Source organism: Lissotriton vulgaris, chromosome 3_1 (assembly GCF_964263255.1).
Source record: "Lissotriton vulgaris chromosome 3_1, aLisVul1.2, whole genome shotgun sequence".
In the NCBI taxonomy this organism is placed as follows: domain Eukaryota; kingdom Metazoa; phylum Chordata; class Amphibia; order Caudata; family Salamandridae; genus Lissotriton; species Lissotriton vulgaris.
Window position 1 is genome coordinate 319,521,487 of NC_141689.1, and position 22,698 is coordinate 319,544,184.

At 43.9% G+C, this 22,698-nt stretch overlaps 1 protein-coding gene across 1 annotated transcript in view; it reads right to left on the bottom strand.

Moving 5' to 3' along the window:
* AGXT2 (alanine--glyoxylate aminotransferase 2) overlaps nucleotides 1-22,698 on the bottom strand; it is a 389,079-nt gene that overhangs the window by 282,772 nt on the left and 83,609 nt on the right. Inside the window, exon 4 of the mRNA XM_086960517.1 lies at nucleotides 8,260-8,383. Coding sequence (XP_086816643.1) covers nucleotides 8,260-8,383 — 124 coding nt within the window. The remainder of the gene's footprint in view (nucleotides 1-8,259; nucleotides 8,384-22,698) is intronic.

Sequence of the window (22,698 nt, forward strand, 5' to 3'; positions counted from 1 at the left end):
ATGGACAATTCTGTTCCAAGATGAACATTTGATTTAGAAGCAGTGGCCACCTGGGATTCTGTCCACTGCATATAAAATTAAATAAAACACGGATTTGTGTAGCGCAGCTTATCACCTGTGATGGTATCGAGGCACTGTTCATTGGCAGAGGGAGATTAAGTGATTTGCCCATAATTACGAAATGTTGAGCCAACAGCCAGACTCGAACCTGGATCTCAAGCTCCAAAGTCGGCAGCTCTGGCTGCTAGGCCACACCCTCTCATGGCAAGCACATTGCCCAATAGCTCTGTCAAGGGAGTCACAGAATACTATAAAAAAAAAAGTATAAGTAGAAGGAAAGAAATGAAAAGGGACCTATAACTAAAGATCAAGCATACAGCCCTGGCACTAAAGTGCACTCATTTTAAAGGGACGTGCAATGTGATCAGATAAAATGCCAAAACTCCGAGGGCAATTGAACCAATGGCTGAAAGGGACTGACCCATTTCTCCATGCTGAATGCATTGAAGCAGAGTGTGAATGACACTTCTACCAACCAATGGCATAAGCAGGCTGTCTCAGTTTATTAAGCCAATTAGAATCAAGTCATAGGCCACTTTGAGCATTTACTATAAACACTTCAGTTGCATTAACATTTAATTTGAGTTTGTTACTTCCCATCCACGGTCATATGATGCACATTGTTTGTTGAAATTTACTAGAGGTAGCTAGAGTGTTATCAAGGAGGAGTAAATGCTGTGTGTCATCAGCATACATGTATGATTTCACACCTCGCTCTAGTGTCACAAAAGGCATAACATATAAGTTAAACAGGTGGGGAGATAAGGAGGTACCCCAAATGTAACTGAAGTCTTTTTTCAAATATGAAATTACCTAGGTTTACAGCTTGGAACCAGTCGCAAACAAAGAATTGAAGCCATTTGTCTGCACTTCCATTAATGTTAATCTCCCCATGCCTAAAAAAAGTGTAACATTATGGTGCTCCTACAGCGCTCCATTCCCCACAGACCAGGTTTGTGGTATAAGAAACTGGGAAAAAACATGGACTACAGTTCAGTTTTAGCACTGTTGGCTGTGTTAAAACTTGATTGTAAATCGAAAAGTAGAATGGTAATTTCCAATTACACAGTTGTTTTGCTACATACCCTTCCAAAGTATTGGCAGCAAATAGACAATGGGATTGGCGCATGCTTTCTTGAGCAGTGGGGTGACAGTCATATCTTTAAATGAGGACACACGTCTTGAGTCAGTGGCCAACTAGAAATGAGTAGAAGAGCTGGACTAACAAGGCGACGTTTCTAGGCGCTGGAGGAGAGTGAATTGGGAGCTAGATTCAATTGCATTGATTGAGTCCACAGCTGAAAATATGAGGACAGAAACACTTTCTGGGGTTATTATCTCATTAGCAGAAGGGTAGACTCCTTTCTCGAGCTCCTGCTTTATCGCCTTGATTATATCAGTGAATGTCAGTTCAATGTCAATTCCTTACCCCTACTTGCCGCGGTCAACGCTCGGCAGTCAGAGATGTTTTTCTTCAGCCGCCATCATTCCTCTGGAGCGGAGCGGTATGGGAGCTTTTCCAAAATCACAGCTCCAAAACCTGCCAGTGCTCCTGCACTCGCGGGTGCCCTGTGCGACAGGGCAGACTCGCGATTAACCTCAGCGCTCTAAACCAAATCACCTGCACTCACTGGGGGTATATTATCCTCCTTCGGATTTTATTGGCACGTAAATCAACAAACAAATGCAAATGACCTCGTTTGCGCTGCAAGTAGTGCCTGTGGCATATGTGCAGGCAATACTTGCAGCACAAACGAGGTTGGGTACCCATGGGAGTAGACCCATACAGAGCACTAATATGGTATGTATATACTGCAGTACCCCATTACACCAACCCATTGAGGGTTTATCAATGTCATTTGTTTTGATAATGATATGTACATGCCATTAAGAATGCATAAAGAAAACCGGCAAATATGTGCTTGTGAGATTTGGGGTATGCGAGGTTGATTGTGCACTTTGAGTGTGCCCCGCGAGGTAATTCCCCTGTACATGCATTGATGCACTACTCCGACATTGCGCAATCAATTTATTTTCTGCCTGACATGTGGCAGCATAATAGACTATGGAGGGCAGTGGAAAGGGGGGCAGGGGCAACAAACCAACAATACAGGACTGGCAAGAGAGTCTGTGGTAATATAATAAACCATTGTGGGCAGAAGGAAGAGGCAGCGGTAGTACAACCATAGATGCCAGCAGACCCGATTCAGCCAGGAAACATGCAATGTTTTTAAGCCCAATGGGCTTTATTTGATCTGTCTTCGGTCTACAAGGAACATCTATGTCATTCTAGATATACAAGTGTTGTGTATCATATACAAGATAGAATACTAGCCACACTTCCCTGATGGAAAGAATCTAGGTTATACAGTCATGTTTCATAATACATCAATCCTTTAAGAATACAAACATGTCTTTGTCAAAATTGAGCCCAAATTCGACCGCTCTTAACTTGCATATCCAAGATGCTTCTAATTTACGCAAGCCATGGACTTTATCCCCCCCTCTGGAGTTATCTGGCGTGGATTCTAAGCTGTGGAATTTCAGATGTACTAGTTCTGCTGGGTCATGATTCTCGTTAAAATAGACAGCCAGAGGATAGCTGGCATTGCCATTTTTAATGGATCGTATGTGCTCTTGTATTCGCTGTTTTATTGGCCTGATCGTACTGCCTAGGTAGATCTTTTTGCAGACACAAATTATGCAATAAACCACGAATTTAGTATTACAATTCATGAAAGACTTTATTTTATATTCAACCAATGAGTTATACTTGAAGCTTTTAATTTTATCCGGAGAATAGGGACAAACAAAACAGTGGCCACATTTATAAAAGCCATCCAGTGGTCCACCTCCAGCTAATGACACGGGTGGACTGTGGTGCCCAGTACAGGGAGCATTTAGACCAGGGATCATGTGTGTGCAGCAGTGGTGAAAGGAGGTGCAAATATTGAAGATGCTCTTCCTTTTGATTGTCTGGCTCCTTTTCCTCTCTTGTTCTTCCTCCGTTGGGTCGGCTCCCTGGTTTTCTTTGTACTTGGCCCTCGTAACTTTTGGACTGGAACTCATGTGCGCTTCACCATTTTGTGACCCTCTCCTGTTGTCGCTCTTGGCCTGTGTGCATCTTGCCATGTTGAGATGGTTTCCATCAATGCCCACAACCGAGTCTGCCATTTTGTTGATTCTTGTCCTTTCCTATGGTCCCTTGGATTCCATCCTGCTGACCTTCAGACATTTCACTTACGCTGGACTGCCTTATCTCTTTCTCCCCTTCAGGTCCCCCTCTTTCCTCTCACCAATCTCAGCCTCCAACTCTTCTACTCACGTACCGCTCTCTACCCCTTTTTATTTTAATTTTTTTTATTTCTCTTTTCACTCTGTAAATATGTGATATATACTTGTCCAAGCCGGTAAATGGAATCCTGAGAACATCTAATATTTTTATATACATGTATATAGAGATAAATCTAACCACAAATATATGTAACAGACCTTTGTACTCACTACCATTCCAATGTGATTCTTAGAGTTTATCCATTTGTATCTCTTCCTTGAGTGACTTTACAACTTGTACATTTGCAATTTTTTCTATTTGTATCTCTTCCCTGTGTGACTTTACAACTTTTACATTTGCAATTTTTTTCCTGTTTGTATCTTTTATGTAACTCATGTAATCCTAAGTCCTTATGTATCTCAACTGGTTCTTTTGTAAAGCGCTCCGACACCTTCGGGTAATGTTCACGCTATAGAAAATCGCATTAAATAAATAAAAAAAAAATATTGGCAGAGGAGAAGGGTGACTAGACTTTGGTAACATTTTATACCCTCTTCAAAAATAATCATTTAGAACATTATACCAAAAACTAAATGTTAGACTCATGATTTATCAAACATCATAAAGACTTTTCAAATGTAATTAATATTGACGCTACCATAAGGAGCAATGAATGTTATGTTATGTTAATATATGTTATTATAAGCTTGTAGAGCGCTATATCACCCAGGGGTATCTAAGCGCTGTCAGTGGATACACAACATCAGTGGATACAGAAGCCAGATCACAGAGTATGTTCTGCATTCTCAAATGAGCCTGAGCAGTGTTGTCAATCTGAATCAGAATCTGTGTGTCGTCTGCACAATTGTAGACTCTACAGTCCATCCTGTTCAGTGACGCGATCAGTGGCTGAAGGTATATGTTAAAAAGTAGTGGTGACAGAGCCGAACCTTGGGGCACGCCACAGGTCAGTTTTGCTGACTTGGACACAAGGTCGGCAAGCTGCACTCGTAGCGACCTGTCTTCGAGGAAGGATGTCAACCAGGCAAAGGCTGTACCCTGAATCCCCAAGTCCTTTATCCGCGATAAAAGTTGGCAGTGATTAACGGTATCAAATGCCGCGGATAAGTCCAAGAGTATCAGGGCACAAGCTTTTTTATTATCATGCTTGAGTCTCAGGTCGTCCAGCAAGGATAGCATTACCAGTTCCGTGCTGTGGTGAGCTCTGAAACCCGCCTGGTTGGGCTCAAGGAGGTGGTTAATTTCCAGGAAGTGGGTGAGAGAATGTAGAACCTGCTGCTCTAAGATTTTCGCAAGAAAGGGAAGCTGGGAAATTGGCCTAAAGTTCTTTAGGTTTTTTGGGTCCGCACCAGGTTTCTTAAATAACGGTACCACCCTTGCCTCTTTAAAATCAGAGGGCAACAGTCCCTTCTCTATGGAGTGATTTAGCAGCGTGAGGACATTGTCCTCCAATCCAGGCCAACCCAGCTTGAAAATCTGAGGTGGACAGGGGTCAGCTGTATATCTAATTTTAAAAAATCATGTACATACTCATGCTGACTTGTTTACTACATTGGCAAAAAACAGGTACGCTGTGGTGAAATGCTCGGATTACTTACCAGTAAGCTTAACTGCTCTGAGTAATTATCTCACTCCTCACATTGAACCTTGTGAGCAATCCCTCCTGGATGCCAGATGTCCTCATTGCCACCAAAAAATACCCCTTTCCCATTCCAATATAGCAGACACAACCACTTCCTGTATTAGATCGAAAAAATATAGGAAGGACTAAATACTGTGAAAAATTAAAAGATGTAAAGATTTTGGTAACAAAAGAAGGGTACAGCCGGAGAACCACCTTATTATCAAAAAATCTTATAAATGAGTCATAAGAAAGAAGGACCCCAATCTCACCCAACCTTCTTTCTGAAGTTATGGGCACTACAAAAAAAAGATTTTGTATGTGAGAAAATTTGGATTGTCAAAATCTAGAGGCTCAAAAGGGCTTTCTCACAAACAATTTAGAACTAGTGGTAGATTCCAAGCCGGACTGTTGAAAGGCAAACTGGTCTTCTACAGGCAAAACTTCTTAATAACCTTTTAGCTAAATTGTCTACAGGACTCAGCTCTGAACTCCTAATGGCTCTGATAGCTGACCACTTGCTTCACAGAATGAAGGATATCAAACCCAACAGAAAGCTATCCCTAATAAATTACAAAACTGAATTTCCCTGAGAAGACTCAACCCTAAGATTAGAGGAAAAAGGAATGCCAGCTGGAGAAACAGAGGGTACCAATGATTACAAGGCCAGTTTGGGGCTACCAGGATTACCTCCTATGGGTCGGAAATGATTTTCTGCAAAAGTTGGCTCAACATGACAAATTGGATCAAAGCTTAACGAAGTCCCCTCGGCCAAGGAAAGCTCATTGCATTGAAAGAGCCTAAACATGTGCTTTAAAATTTAGCTCCACTAATGGCAAACCTGCCTTTGCTTCAGAAATGAAACTGCATTTAAAAGAAGTGACACACAGGCATTTGTGCTACAAAGTGAAAAATATGAGGTTTGAGATTCATATTTTTTAGTCAGATGCTTTCCACTTAGCAATTCATGTACAGCATTTCACAATTAATTCATAGCTTGACTTAGATGTGTTTATTTAGATTTTGTTCTCACTATGAAAATGTGACTCTAACTTGTAAAAACTGTTAACCGCTTAACCGCTGTGGCAATTCCGCCGCGGTGTGGCGGTTTAGCGGAGTGGGCGGGGCTGCGTTGGCCAACGGACGTGCGCAGCACTACGAAGGTAGTGCTTGCGACGGCCGTTGGCCGACAGAAGCATGGAAGGGGTTAAATGTGCATTAGTAGAAAATAACTAGTAATAAAATTAGCACAACATTTTCTAATGTAGAAAACAGAACTAACTCATGATTCAGCTCTTGCTCTGTTAGTTTCTTTTGAGCTTTGAGATAAGCAAAGGAATTTTCTCTCTCCCTTTGAAGAGAAAAGTGGCATAATTTACAGCTGTGACCTTGGTCGGACCTTTAGCTCTGTACTTGTTGGAAATGTTTGAACAAAGCCTTATTTAATACTTTGCTTGAGTGAGAATAGAAAACACATATTTTAAAAGTTAATTACCATGTTTAATGTTTTTTGCCTAATTAAAAAGGTTCTTTTGCAGCTCATGTTATGTGTTTATGAAGGAGTTCCTTGGTCATAATAGGTGGCAAAGATCCATCGACCTTAAGTGGAAACCAGGGTAACGGTAATCAGTGGTAATGGTGCAACATTTCCTGGATTTTTCAAAGAGAGATAACTGTGGGATTTCTGCTCCAACAGCATCTACCGCCCACACCCCTACTGATGGAAGGAGAGAGCAGTAGTTTATAAGATGAAAATTCTGCTGAGATGCTTAAAGATCCAACCACAAAACCCCTAGAACCTCCTACAGGAAAATAAATGACTGGTGAAACAGAGACATCGCCATCGAAGATGGAGAGAGCCGACTCAGATTGCAGGCATGCCAATTGTCCGTGCACGGAATTTAAACTGCAGAGAGAGATCGGAGACTGAGATCTGCCCATGGGCCTATTTCCTCTGCCAACACATTCAAATAGAATACCCTGGTACTCCCTACATGGTCGATTGAGGACCAGGTTACTTGATTGTCCATACGAACCAGGACAGATTGATTCTGCAATGGGGAGAGAGAGCTAGAAGGGTCTTGAAGACTTCTCATAGCTCCTTCCAATTAGCTGTGTTCAGAAGTTCCGCTTGAGACCGGACCCCTTGAACAGAAAGATTGAGCAGGGTGTGCTCCCCCCCCCCCCCCCCCCCCACACACACACCCAGCTCCAGCTGCTGACATCAGAGGTCAAAATCAAAAGAGGAGCAGAATAAAGAGATATCCCTCTGTTAAAATTGTCCGTAATCAGCCACCATTGCAGCATTTTGAGTTATGACCGAGTCAGTATGCACTCAAATGTTGCAGCTGTATGCTTGTAATAAAAACGTTACATAAAATAAGTCTTTGAGTTGTGCCATGCATTTCATTATTATAATTTGTGAAGGAGATATGAATAAATCACCACCTAACTAAGCACTCAAATGGCAGGCAACTACAATGTCAAATAAACACTTTATAACATATATTTAATAAGACAACAGGCTAAATAAATTGGGGGTATTTAAAGTTAACATAAATAAATCCAATTGAAAAGACATACTTTGTGCAAGATTTGAAACTGAAGAATAATGTGCACAGGCATTTGCAGTTACTTAAGGTGAATGCAGCCAACGGGTAAAGCGGGCTTTTTTTCTGCTCCATGCTCTATTCTGTGTTTGGGAGGAGAAACATGTGAATGCCAATTTAGCAGTCCAATGAGCTGACCAAAGTCCCCTCTATATATAGCTATTCTGTATGATTCATTATATTATAGCCTGACGAAGCAGCTAAAGTTGCCTTATAGGCAAAACCTAAAAAGGCTCCGCTCAAGTATTCCCTAGAAGAATACAACTCATGTAGCCAGAACACTCTGAGACCAGAATGCTCCTGGGCGCGACAAAGACATGAATAAGGAGGAAATAACGGAATCAGAAGCAGACACCTGGGCAAGACAATAAAGCATACCAATCTTGTGCAAGCAGCTGACGCAAAGCCCACTATAAGTGTATGCTATGTATGGACACAGTAGGTCACCAACATCCGCTAAAGCGATCTGTGGCCAAGACCTAAAATAGAGCTCTGTTAGGCCAAGAGAGAAGTATAGATAGTTCTTATTATATTTGAAACAGAAAGAAGGAAATAAGAAAATCATCAGTAAAATTTTTTTTTTTTATAAAACTGAAAATACATGATTAAATTGAATATGTGGCTTACTTCCTACAAATATCTACAGAAATCGTAGAAATGTTGTGCCCAAATACCTTAAGATGGTCAGGGAGATGTGCTGTCAGCTTTTCAGCATATTCGTGGATGTTTGGATGCAAATAAATGTTGGTTGTGTGCCACAGACGAGCAAGTTGCTTTTGTGCCGCTACTGTTACCTTCCTAGATTAAAAAAAAGGATACAATTCAAACGTACGCTTATGACTAAGAAGCGTTTGTAAAAACATAATTTTAATTCCCAAGACGAAGAGATTTGTAGTTAGACACTTTCTTGTGCTGGATTTTCATAGCATGAAGTGTTGCAACTTCTGTTTCCTATTTTGCCATGTTTCACCCTTCCCCTGGTAAGTGATACTGTATCCACAGTCTGATATCATTACTTCATAGTGTTTCATCATTTTGTGCATTTTTATGAATAGGTTTGTGGGGCGATATTGTAGGCCACATTCAAACGGCATGGTGTCCACCCCCATTTCACTGCCAGTTTAGACTGTACTGTGATAATGGATTCAGTTTAATCACTGCAAAAAGACACCCCTTTGGAACCAGCATTTCAAACAGGAGAACAAAGAACGAGATAATAAAAAGTAAAGTAAAGTTGTTGCTATCACTCACACAGCAATATTAACAGTCGAACTCTCTCCAACTGCTGGATATTTACTAACTAAGAAAACTATTAACATGAACACGTTATGTCCCCGAATCTGGATCAAACTAGAAGTACTCTTCTAATGTTATCATATTAAAGCTAACACCTGCTTACAAATCATTTGCTTATCGTATCATGCAACCTTAAGGCACTTATTTTCATCATTCAGACCCAGATTATGGATAGCACCCAAATAAACAAGGCCTTCAAGTTCTGGACCAGATCTCCTCATCCACGCACACAAAGCTCTACACAACGCCGAACCAGCATACCTCAACGACCGACTCAGCTTCTACACCCTACACCCCCACCCGCAGCCTCCGCTCTGCCAACCTCGCCACAGTTCCACGCATCCGGAAAACCACCGCCGGCGGCAGATCCTTCTCTCAACTCGCCGTCAAGACCTGGAACACTCTCCCCACCGGCCTATGACAGACCCAGGACCTGCTGGCCTTCAGAAGACTCCTCAAGACCTGGCTTTTCCATCAGTAGCACCCCTCCACCCTCCCCCCCTCAGCGCCTTGAGACCCTCACGGGTATATAGCGCTGTTTATAAATGCATTATTGATTGATCCATCTATTGCGGGGAGTTCATGCTTGTGGTCAGTTACTGTATCAGGTTTTCCACTTGCGGGGCTATGGCATGCTTCATGGGCAATTCAGTCGGGTTAGCCCTGCCCAACAACTCTGCATGGTCGAAGTGCTGTTCTTGATAACAACTTGGTCCATGCTTCTGCATCCATGCTTCTGCTTTTTCATCGAGTCATTGTCTTCCATATTATTATCAGAAGACAGTGATTATCATCCACAAATCCCCAGCCTTACTTAGTCTATGTAAATTGCACCTAATTTAATGAGCTATTTTATCCTCAAACGAATGAAGGAATGTTAGGTTATCTTACAGTAAGCATATAAAGCTCGCCTCCACCAAAAGGTCTCTTGGGGCTGAGATACTGCTGTGCTTGGAAGGTCGTGCTACTCCATTATAAATCGTAAGCCTGCTTGAACAGCCCTGTCTTCAGACATCTTCTGAAGAGATTAAAATCTTAGTGAATTTTTATAGGCAGAGAGTCCCAGATGGTGAGTGCCAACACTAGGAAACTTCTGTCTCCAAATTTACTCTTCAGGTATTTGGGAACAATCTGTTTGTGTGCATGAACAGATCTTAGGTTGCATGAAGGAACATATTTGTTTATCGATAAAAATGAACTATCCTCCCTATTAATAAAATACCCATCCCGGATCCCCACATCTACCTCAACACACAAGTATGTAGTCTAGGCAGGTCCTTTCGACCTAGGCCCTAGATCTTGTATTGATGGGTCACATGTGGGAGGGTGTATAGCAGGCGGGCAAACACATGGCAGTATATTCTTCATCGATCCCACAGATAGGTGTTGCAATGGTTAGGGAAGATTGCACACAAATAAAGAAAACATAGCCGGGAGGGGGTACGGGCGCTTAAAAAAAAAAATAAAGTCATATGCCACTCGAGTTAGAAACACATAGCCAATCAGGACCTAGCACACATAGTGATCACGTTCTCCCATTGCCAAACATCTGGACACATTAACCACTGGCCACACATTGTCCAAAAAAATTTGAATCCCACCTGCAGTAACCATTTGACCATTAATTTATGGCTCTAAGGCAGCAACCAACATTCCTCATCATATATAGTGAGCAGGATACGTTTATAGCTTGATGTAAAAAGGAATAAAAGACTAACATGAACGCAATGTAAATTGAAACAGTCCTCAGACCTCGTGCCCGTTATTGTTCTCCCGGCTGCAAAGTTTATTTAAACGAAACTGTTCATATTTTCCCAAACGCTTCTTGTGTTATGTTTTGTAAGGAATTCGAAGCTGAGCAACATATTTTTTAACACATCCATACTAATATAATAAATAGAGAGCCCAATCCTTTGAGGCGGGTAATCTCAGGAACCACAGCACCAATCACAACACCCAATACAGCGTTGGAAAGGGCAGTTGCAGCGGAAGGACATAGGCGATGCAGACGCCCACCATATACATTTAAAAGGTAAAAGAACCTTGCCAGCAAAGTAGTTCCTTGTGGCCGTGTCTGCGTTGTGGTGTGGGCGTGTGCTTGGGGCGTGACAAACGCTAGGGGCGTGTGGTACTTTCCGCCCTTCATGCCATGTCTCATATCGTGTGCTAATCCCACCCTGCTTCTTTTAAATACCCCTGCACCCCATAATCATAACCCGCCCTTACTCCTTAAAATACCCCAACACCCTTAAACACTAACCCATCTTAACCCTATAAATATACCCTGTACCCCAAACCCCAAACCTATCCCTAAACCCTAAAAATACCCCTGTTCCCCAAAACCCAAACCTAGCCCTGAACCCTATAAATACCCATGTATCTCAAAACCCAAACCTACCCCTGAACCCTAAAAATACCCCTGTACCCCAAAACCTAAACCTAACCCTGAACCCTAAAAATACCACGGTACCCCAAAACCCAAACCTACCCCTGAACCCTAAAATACCCCTGTACCCCAAAACCCAAACCTAGCCCTGAACTCTTAAAATACCCCTGTACCCCAAAACCCAAACCTACCCCTGAACCCTAATACCCCTGTAGCCCAAAACCCACACCTAGCCCTGAACCCTAAAAATAACCCTGTACCCCAAAAGCCAAACCTACCCCTGAACCCTAAAATACCCCTGTACTCCAAAACCCAAACCTAGCCCTGAACCCTAAAAATACCCCTGTACCCCCAAACCCAAACCTACCCCTGAACCCTAAAAATACCCCTATATCCCCAAACATAGCCCAGGACCCTAAAAATACCCCTATGCCCCAAAACCCATACCTATCCCTAAACCTACCCCTGTACCCCATAACCCAAAACTATATCTGAACCCTTAAAATACCCAAACACCCCAAAACATATACCTCAGTACCCCAAAACATATACCCCTAAACCCATACTTACCTTATCCAAACATTAAAAAAAACATGAATTTACCATTCATGCTTTTGTTGTAAATGTATGGGTGGTAAAAGCATATAAAATGTTATGTCATGCGTTATAATGGCATTGCGGAGTCATGGTACTTTCGTAATGAAAGTATGCCGAGTGATGGTATGTGGAAAGAAAGTTGCGAATAATGGGTGTTTATCCTACCCCGGTAAGTACATTGGTGGCACGGCGGCCCACATCTCCAGCAACATACTCATATTTTTTCACCATCCATTTGAAAAATGCACAGATCTCTCTCATTGATGGCCAGCACCAACATACAATTTTAGACACACCTCCCGCCACAAGTTCTAGAATTGCGAACTTTAGAGCTGGGGAGCTACGTTTGAATCTCGGCATCAGCTCAACATCCTGTGATTCCAGGCAAATCGCTTTGTCTCCCCGTGCCTACCACATATGAATGCGTTCTTCTGTAATGTAAATTGTGCTCATGTCATGTTGTCGAGTTTGCGCTATATAATATTATTGTCAAAAGGAGGGAGGAAGGAAAAAATGATCACTTGATCAACAGACACTATTTACCACTCCGAGTGGTGGATGGTCCAGTCACAGCGTGTGTCCGTATCTGAGAATACAAAAGGGGGGTTGCTGGACTGTTCCAATGGAAAACTAGGGAAGATTTAACTGGCGTGACCAAAGGTGTAAAAGTAACACCCTGGGGCATCCATGTTGTTGGATGGATTTGCCTCACACACCCAGAAGGGTGTCATGCTTCATCATCGGCGGTTGCTCCTCGTCGGGGAGGCGGTGCAATCCCCGACGGGCTCACCTCAAAGAGGGGCTCTTTGGCGGAGATCTTTTTATCCAACAGCCTTATGGTGAGGTGTGGGTGTGTGGGCGGGATGGTGTGTTATAGTGGATGGGATATTAAAATGTAGCTAGGGGTACCCGAATTCACTTTATTCTGGGGGTCCCCTGGCTGCAATTAAAAACAAGGGGCTAGCTCACTAGGTGTCAACAAGTTAGGTCAGGTGACCCTAGATGAGACTAGGGGTGAAGGTGGTCGACATGTTTCTCATTTCTTCATCAGGACCTTAAAAAGGTGAAAAACAACATGCTAGTGTCATGTGTGGGATGGTGTATGTTACCTCTGTGGGTTGTCCTATGCCAATACATAGGGAAGAGATAAACAAACAAAGGTTAAATACAAGTATGCAATAAGGAAAACAGGTCACGTCATTCATGGGGTCTGTGAACAATGTGGCATGCTGTTGGTATTGTGGAGCATTGAACAAAACCACTGCATGCCTTGTCAATTGCGTGTGCATAGTGTAAATGGTGGAGCACACACAACAACCACTGAGCTAGTGAGGAGGTTTGTGGGGTGAGGAAGGTTAAAAAGGTTAAAAAAGTTAAAAAAGTTATACAGCAGCTATCCAGGCTAGAGACACTATCCACCTGGGTTCTTAACATAAGCAGGCATTGTAAAGAGACAGAGAGAGACACCATTTGTAGCTTAATGTGGCTAGGTACAAACACACACACACTCTGTGGTTAAAAAAGCTTAAGGTATGTAAGGCTCGTGTTCCCAACTCACCTACTGGTCAAGAACTAAAAACCACATGAGGGGTCGGCGGGGCAGAACATCAGGGATGAGCCCTTGGGTTTTAGCTGAAGTTGGGACATAAGTAGCGCCAAAGGGTTACTAATAGTTGAACAACTCGTTCAAGCCAAAGGGGTCTTATCTTCCCATCCCTCGTTAACTGCTCTTGCACTCACCTCGAATCTCCTGTGTCCGTGTTATGTGACCTACCCTTCTCCGCCGAGCTCGAGTAGATGTGTGCGCTCAGGGTTATTTAACCTCAACAAAACAAATCGGCGTGTAACACGCGTCTCCGCCCCCTGTGACGTGTCACGTGGTTTCGGCCGATCTAGTGGCGGCCATCTTAGACTGGTGCACCAGCAAGTGTAAGGCTGGTGGCTTGTAGTGGCTAGCTCTGGTATATACAACCAGTGGCATGAATTCGGGGAGCGTGACGGGTAGTCCAGCGTCCAGTGTGTGGCATTTGGCAAAACTAATTGATTCCCTGTTTGGACAAAGGGTATGACGCCCAGCCGGATCGGCGTGAGTGACGCGTTGCAGCCCCTAGCGCCGTATCACGTGGTATTGACCGGTGTAGTGGCGGCCATCTTGAACTGGTACATCGGCGCCTGTAACACTCAGCTCTGATTGACTCTGCCTAGTATTACTAAAATTAAGCATAGTTAGGGAAGCATTGGAGATATGGAAGCATCTGATGTGTGGCGCTGGAGGATCCATTGACTTCCTGATAAAATTGGGATTGCCGCCCTGCCTCGTGTGCGTTAGTAAAATAGCGACCCAGATGCAATTGGCACAGGGAGTACACAGAGACACAGGGAGTACACAGAGTCGAATGGCTAGGTGAGTGGCAATATGTTTGACCATGGTGTCCCAGAGGTATAGGAAACTATGTATAGTGTGTGTGTCGTACAATAGATGGTGTGGTACCAGCGGGGGATGGTATTTGATGAGAGTTTGGATTCTTAGTGTGGCCCATTGACAGATATTGGGCAATACTACAAAGGTGGCAACGGTACAAAGACTGGGACTGGATGGCTCAAAGTGAGTGCCAGGGAATGTCTTCGTTGAGTCCCTGCTTATCTGAAGACAATCGATGGACCCATCTCTGTTCCTTCTGGAAGAGGGCATTTTTCGGGCAGTTGGGGCTAGATTCTAATACTACCCACTTCATAGAGTCTTCGTCATGGTTGTGGTCTACATAATGTTTACACATTTTAGTGTGAGTCTTCTTGCAGCGAAAGTTGCTGCGATGTTCAATGATTCGGGTTTTAACGGGACGGGTTGTCATCCCGATGTACTGTAAGCCACAAGGGCACGTGAGTAGGTATATACAGTGCGAGGTGTTACAGTTTGTGTGGTGTCTGATCTCCCATGTGAAAGTCTCAGAGAGCTGTATGGTTTTGAGTGTCATGGTGTATCTGCAGACACCGCACATTCCACAAGGATAGTGGCCCGTGACCGGAGGTAAATGCCACAATGTTTGTTGAGTTTCTCTTCTGACTCTCTTAGGTCTGGTGCTAATTAGAATATCCTTCAGATTTTGCGATCTCTTGAAGGCGAACCTTGGTTCTTCCAGGGTCAAGTCACCTGTGTTTAATATGTCCCAGTGATGTCTGATCGTGTTCCTAATCTGATTGGACAATGGGGTAAATGTGGTCACGCAAGTGATCGGTTGGTTCTCAACCGGGACTCTTTCCTGCCGCTCAAGCAGTGCCTCACGGTTGTTGTTCCTAGCCCGTTTTTTGGCTTTCAAGACGTCGCTTTTAGGGTATCCCCTGTCGAGTAGGTTCCTCGAGAGGATTGTGGACTCCTTTTTGTAATCAGACACAGCACTACAATTACGCCTTATCCGCAGAAATTGGCCGAAAGGCAAGTTGGTGCGTAAGGCCCTCGGATGGTGGCTCTTATAGTGTAGGAGACTGTTGCGGTCGGTGGGTTTACGATACATGGTCGTGCTTATAGACCCTTCATCCAGTCTTATCGTTAGATCCAGGAAGGCGATCTCCTTGGGTGAGGCGGCCATGGTGAAGTGTAAATGGGGGTTCAATGTGTTGACCCACTCTAGGAAAGCTTCATGCGAGGTTGGGGGGCCTTTCCATAAGATCAGGATGTCATCAATGAAGCGTTTCCACATTTTGATGTTGTCCCGAAAAGGATTAGACTCATGGTGTATGTGTAAACCTTCAAATTTGGCCATATACAGACAGGCCACCGAAGGGGCAAAAGTACTGCCCATAGAGGTGCCTTGGGTCTGGTGGTAGTACTTGCCCCTATATTCAAAATAGTTTTCAGTCAGCGCTAGGGTGGCGCATTCCATGATGAAAGTCTGTGGAGTGTTTGAGTTCCAAGTTTCCAAACCCAGTCTCTCCTCAAATACCTCTAGAGTAGCCCTCTGGGGAATGTTGGTGTAGAGGGCCTCTACATCTAGGGTAATCAAGAGGTCAATCTCTCCTATATTCTGGATAGTGTCCAGAATGCGTAGTACATCTGTGGTGTCTTGGATGTACGAGGGGATGCTTTTCACGAGGGGTTGCAGGAAGTGGTCACAAAATTGTGACAGGGGCTCCAAGACGGAGTCTATCCCTGAGACAATCGGTCTCCCTGGTACCGGTCTGGTTGCTTTGTGGATCTTGGGCAAGATGTAAAAATATGGTACCCTTGGGTCCTTTTTTACAAGAAAATCCGCCTCTTTCCTTGTGATCCATTGGTCGCACTCGGCGCTTGTAACCAGGCTAGTGATCGTAGTCTGCAAGCGCTGGGTTGGATCATTAGTGATGGGTGTGTAGTATTTCAGGTTGCTCAGTTGTCTGGTGCATTCCAACTCATAGTCCTTAGTATTCATTAAGACCGTGGCACCACCTTTGTCTGCCTGTTTTATAGTAATCAGCGGGTCATCCGCCAATGATCTCAGTATAGCCATCTCATTCCTAGAGATGTTGCAATGTGGTGTTTGTCGATTCAATTTAGAGATATCTTTCAGTACAGCTTGTTCAAATGTGAGAACTTCATGTGGGACCATTCCGTTGTGAGGTGTGAAGGTTGATGGATTGTGTAGTCCAGAGTCATCCATAGGCTCACAGGGCTTTCCTTCAAAAAAGGCTTTCAACCTTATTTTTCTGAAAAATGATTTGAGTTCCCTAGTTTGTTGGAATGAATCAATCTTGGGTGTGGGTACAAAACCCAAACCTTTCTGTAAGACATCCTCCTCTCTCTGAGTGAGGAGGCGGTCAGAGAGATTGACCACCAGGCTTATTGTGGTCCTGACCGGCTCGTGCTCCTCGTGTCCATCCCTTGGGGGCGTGCATCCTCCCATTGTACTCTCTTTTCTGGTACGTTCCCTCTTTTTCGCCCTCGCCCTCTGCCCCAACCTCTGCCTAAAAAAGGAGGGTGTGTAGGGTTTTGAGGGGGGTAAAATGGAGGATATTGTGGGGCAAATGGGGGTTGGAAGTGGGGGTATTGTGGATATTGCCAAAAAGGGGGCCCTGTTGGTGGTCCCTGATTTGGATAGTTAGAGAAGTTTTGTTGTCCACGTCCCCTTCCTCTTCTAGCCCTTGGGGGTATCTGTGCTGGAATGTTATCCCCGCTACTATCAGAGCCGCTGTTGGAGCCCCTTCTGGAGGAATTCGTACTGGAGTCTGAATTGTAGCTAGTCCCTGGGGGGACATAGTCATCCCTTAAGTATGGATAGACCTTCTCCTTTGAGAATTTCTTAATGTCCTTTTGTAGTTTAGCTACCTTCTGGTTCATAAGATATTCCTTGTGTTCCGCCAACTCTTTATTAATCTCAGCCAGTTTTGTTTTGAAGCCTGGATTTTGTACCGCGGTTTTCAAGGCAGCCTCGGCTGCTTGTATTTTAACCAGAAGTGCATCTGCTAATCGTTTAGCTGTATTTACTATTAGGATGAGGAGGTCGTGGGTGCACTTCCACGACACCTGTGACCATTCAACTTTAAATTGTCCGTCCTCCCAGAAAATCCTGGGGAAGTTTTTTATGATCAGCCCATTCGGTGCTATTTTGGCTTTGAAATATTGAGCCATCATTGTCCCGTGGATTGTTATCCTTATCCATTCTCGTTTCAAGTCTGACAGGGATTGCCACTCTGTTGTATTGCTCCCCGTAGCTGGTTCAACATCGATGCCAAACAAAGAGGGTGTCCTCATGATAGCTGCTGCATCCTCCTCACCAAAACTCAGTCCTTGACCCTCCATGCCGGCGTAGTCAAGGGGGACTGGTCTCGGTAGGGTGGAGTCCTTCACAGAAGGTAGGGAAGAAGGGGAAAGAAAAGGGAGGACTCGAGAGAGGTAGGAGAGGTTCCAATGCCGTAATGGGCTATGGACCAAGTGTGACCCACCAACTTGGTATAGGGTCAACTACTGTTGGGGGATTTGAACAGACTCACCCACCAAGGGGGAACTCCCACAATGAAACCGTGCTCAAGTTATTGTCAAAAGGAGGGAGGAAGGAAAAAATGATCACTTGATCAACAGACACTATTTACCACTCAGAGTGGTGGATGGTCCAGTCACAGCGTGTGTCCGTATCTGAGAATACAAAAGGGGGGTTGCTGGACTGTTCCAATGGAAAACTAGGGAAGATTTAACTGGCGTGACCAAAGGTGTAAAAGTAACACCCTGGGGCATCCATGTTGTTGGATGGATTTGCCTCACACACCCAGAAGGGTGTCATGCTTCATCATCGGCGGTTGCTCCTCGTCGGGGAGGCGGTGCAATCCCCGACGGGCTCACCTCAAAGAGGGGCTCTTTGGCGGAGATCTTTTTATCCAACAGCCTTATGGTGAGGTGTGGGTGTGTGGGCGGGATGGTGTGTTATAGTGGATGGGATATTAAAATGTAGCTAGGGGTACCGGAATTCACTTTATTCTGGGGGTCCCCTGGCTGCAATTAAAAACAAGGGGCTAGCTCACTAGGTGTCAACAAGTTAGGTCAGGTGACCCTAGATGAGACTAGGGGTGAAGCTATATAATATTGCAAGGAAAAATAAAGTAGGGAAACTCGAGTTCACACACTACTGAACGCGCACTCTTAAGTGCATCAGCAGTGAATCGGAGCGTTTCACAGGCCTGTCACAGATAAGAAATGCTATCAAAACGAAATCCTACAAAACAATATACTACTGGCCGACAGCAATTCATACCCGGACAACACCAGGACGGGCTGCTAGACTGTCATAAATTGGATGCTAGCCTGATTTCTATTTTGGCAGATGGGATATTCCATCACAACCATAACGGATATCTCATTTGCCGTGTTGTAGAATATAATGCACTTGTAGTGTGGGGGATGGGATATCCGAGTATCCCACCCGCTGACATTTAAATCAGGCTCTAAGTCAGTACTCAGATGGACAAACTACATGTTTCATTGTTTAGATAATCTATGGTGTGACCTGCTACAAGGGACCCTGGCTTATATGTACGAAGGCATTTCGTACTTCTTAAGAGTGCAAACCGCAATTCAGGCCCTTAGGAAATAGAAAATGCGATCTTGGTATGTACGAAAGGCATTCCCGAAGGTGCAAAATTAGATTTCTACATAGTTGAGATCACATTTTAGAAATCTCAAATAGGGATTTTCAAATTAAGAATCGCTAATCGCATGTGCAAAGGATTTCCTAATTGCGACTAGTCACAAAATGGCCATTTAGGAAAAGCAATTACCATCAATTCGGATCAGGTGGTAATCAGGTGAAAACTATGTAAAGGCACCCAAAATACATCTTGCTCTTTCACAATGGCGTACCTTTATGTTCTGTGAAGGAGCATGAGGAGTTTGTCTGGTAGGCAGAGAAGGAGGGGGAGACAGGAAAGGATACCCCAAAACATATACCCCTAAACCCATACTTACCTTATCCAAACAGCAAAAAAAACATGAATTTACCATTCATGCTTTTGTTGTAAATGTATGGGTGGTAAAAGCATATAAAATGTTATGTCATGCGTTATAATGGCATTGCGGAGTCATGGTACTTTCGTAATGAAAGTATGCCGAGTGATGGTATGCGGAAAGAAAGTTGCGAATAATGGGTGTTTATCCTCCCCCGGTAAGTACATTGGTGGCACGGCGGCCCACATCTCCAGCAACATACTCATATTTTTTCACCATCCATTTGAAAAATGCACAGATCTCTCTCATTGATGGCCAGCACCAACATACAATTTTAGACACACCTCCCGCCACAAGTTCTAGAATTGCGAACTTTAGAGCTGGGGAGCTACGTTTGAATCTCGGCATCAGCTCAACATCCTGTGATTCCAGGCAAATCGCTTTGTCTCCCCGTGCCTACCACATATGAATGCGTTCTTCTGTAATGTAAATTGTGCTCATGTCATGTTGTCGAGTTTGCGCTATATAATATTATTGTCAAAAGGAGGGAGGAAGGAAAAAATGATCACTTGATCAACAGACACTATTTACCACTCCGAGTGGTGGATGGTCCAGTCACAGCGTGTGTCTGTATCTGAGAATACAAAAGGGGGGTTGCTGGACTGTTCCAATGGAAAACTAGGGAAGATTTAACTGGCGTGACCAAAGGTGTAAAAGTAACACCCTGGGGCATCCATGTTGTTGGATGGATTTGCCTCACACACCCAGAAGGGTGTCATGCTTCATCATCGGCGGTTGCTCCTCGTCGGGGAGGCGGTGCAATCCCCGACGGGCTCACCTCAAAGAGGGGCTCTTTGGCGGAGATCTTTTTATCCAACAGCCTTATGGTGAGGTGTGGGTGTGTGGGCGGGATGGTGTGTTATAGTGGATGGGATATTAAAATGTAGCTAGGGGTACCGGAATTCACTTTATTCTGGGGGTCCCCTGGCTGCAATTAAAAACAAGGGGCTAGCTCACTAGGTGTCAACAAGTTAGGTCAGGTGACCCTAGATGAGACTAGGGGTGAAGCTATATAATATTGCAAGGAAAAATAAAGTAGGGAAACTCGAGTTCACACACTACTGAACGCGCACTCTTAAGTGCATCAGCAGTGAATCGGAGCGTTTCACAGGCCTGTCACAGATAAGAAATGCTATCAAAACGAAATCCTACAAAACAATATACTACTGGCCGACAGCAATTCATATCCGGACAACACCAGGACGGGCTGCTAGACTGTCATAAATTGGATGCTAGCCTGATTTCTATTTTGGCAGATGGGATATTCCATCACAACCATAACGGATATCTCATTTGCCGTGTTGTAGAATATAATGCACTTGTAGTGTGGCGGATGGGATATCCGAGTATCCCACCCGCTGACATTTAAATCAGGCTCTAAGTCAGTACTCAGATGGACAAATTACATGTTTCATTGTTTAGATAATCTATGGTGTGACCTGCTACAAGGGACCCTGGCTTATATGTACGAAGGCATTTCGTACTTCTTAAGAGTGCAAACCGCAATTCAGGCCCTTAGGAAATAGAAAATGCGATCTTGGTATGTACGAAAGGCATTCCCGAAGGTGCAAAATTAGATTTCTACATAGTTGAGATCACATTTTAGAAATCTCAAATAGGGATTTTCAAATTAAGAATCGCTAATCGCATGTGCAAAGGATTTCCTAATTGCGACTAGTCACAAAATGGCCATTTAGGAAAAGCAATTACCATCAATTCGGATCAGGTGGTAATCAGGTGAAAACTATGAAAAGGCACCCAAAATACATCTTGCTCTTTCACAATGGCGTACCTTTATGTTCTGTGAAGGAGCATGAGGAGTTTGTCTGGTAGGCAGAGAAGGAGGGGGAGACAGGAAAGGATATTTAGGGTGAGGGTCACCATGTTTGATCAGACAAAGAAGGAGATTTTTGAGAAGTACATGTACAGGTATTGTGTTAGCCTCTGGTAGTTAACAGGGGTCACAGCTGTTGCAGGGCCGGTCACAAAGTGCCTGTTAGAGGTTATTTCACAAGTTTCTGGACATCATGGTTAGCAAGAAAAACCAATACATACAATTACCAAAAAGCGCTCAATCATTGCAACAGACCAAATTAATGTTCTTCCGGGTAGCACAGTTCCCCAATGCCATTGGCTGTGTTGATTTCACACATATTGCCATATGTACCCCCTCAGCTAATGAATTTATATACAGAAACAGGAAAAGCTCACACTCACTCAATCTGCAGATAGTATGCGTAGCCTCCTGTATCATAACAAACCTTGTGGCCAGATTCCCAGGTAGCACCCATGACTCCTTCATGTTTGCCACAGTGGAATACAATACCAACTGTCACAGGGTGAATTTGGGAATGGTTTCTACTAGGTAAAAGAATTGCGCACTCAATGAATACAGTTCCCAGAACTGGTTGGGTAATGTGACCTAATGGTTTTCTTTCTCATGCTCTTAACGAGGCATTACATATGCCTTGCGTCCCTGGATACACATCACATACCTGACTCCAAGGACAAGAAGTGAAAGGCAGTACAACAAGGCACACAGGACAACATGATCCATCACTGAGAGGACCTTTGGGATACTGAAGTCCAAGTTCCGCTAGAACCACAAGAGCAGCAGAGCACTACTGTACAGACCTGAGAACTGCTGTACGATCATCGCTACATGTGCCATCCCGCACAATAAAACAATGAGGAAGGGTCTGCACAATATCACCTTTGAGGACGAACCTGACTCAGATGATGAATTACCACCACCACATGTGCAGCATGACGAGACATATGCAATACAGGGTCGTGCATGATGTTCAGAGATTATCAAGATCTATTTTTGAGGTAAGAGTGAGCAGAACACGTAAACAATTTAAATCACACATGATGGCAATGCTTGGTACATAATTTTAAGATCCCCGTTTATTCAGATTGTGCCAAAAATGTATCTTTCCTAAAACAACAGTATCCACTGCAGATGTTACATTGTGGAAACGAGGCAACAAAGACTTTAATTACAAATAAACAATCTGTAGACTCATGACTGACTGTTCAGTGGATTCACTTATTCCGGCCTCTAGGGTTTGGTGCCTTGTCAGAAATAGTGGCCTATGGAAGTGTGGAAATATCAGATAAAGAAGTGTGTCGACATATACGCCTGGTGCTGCATGCCTCCTGCATAGATGTACCACTGAGGCTAGAGCCTCTTTGTTCTTAAGTGGGGGCAGAATGTTGGGAACACAGACGTTGTGGGTCTGTATATTTTCCAGGGCTGTGGTCCACTTGAACTAGCTCAAGTGCAACAGTCTGTATGTTTACAGTTCTTCTTGCCAGGATTAATGTTGTCATTGCTAATTTGTTAATGGAACGAGTCAAAGC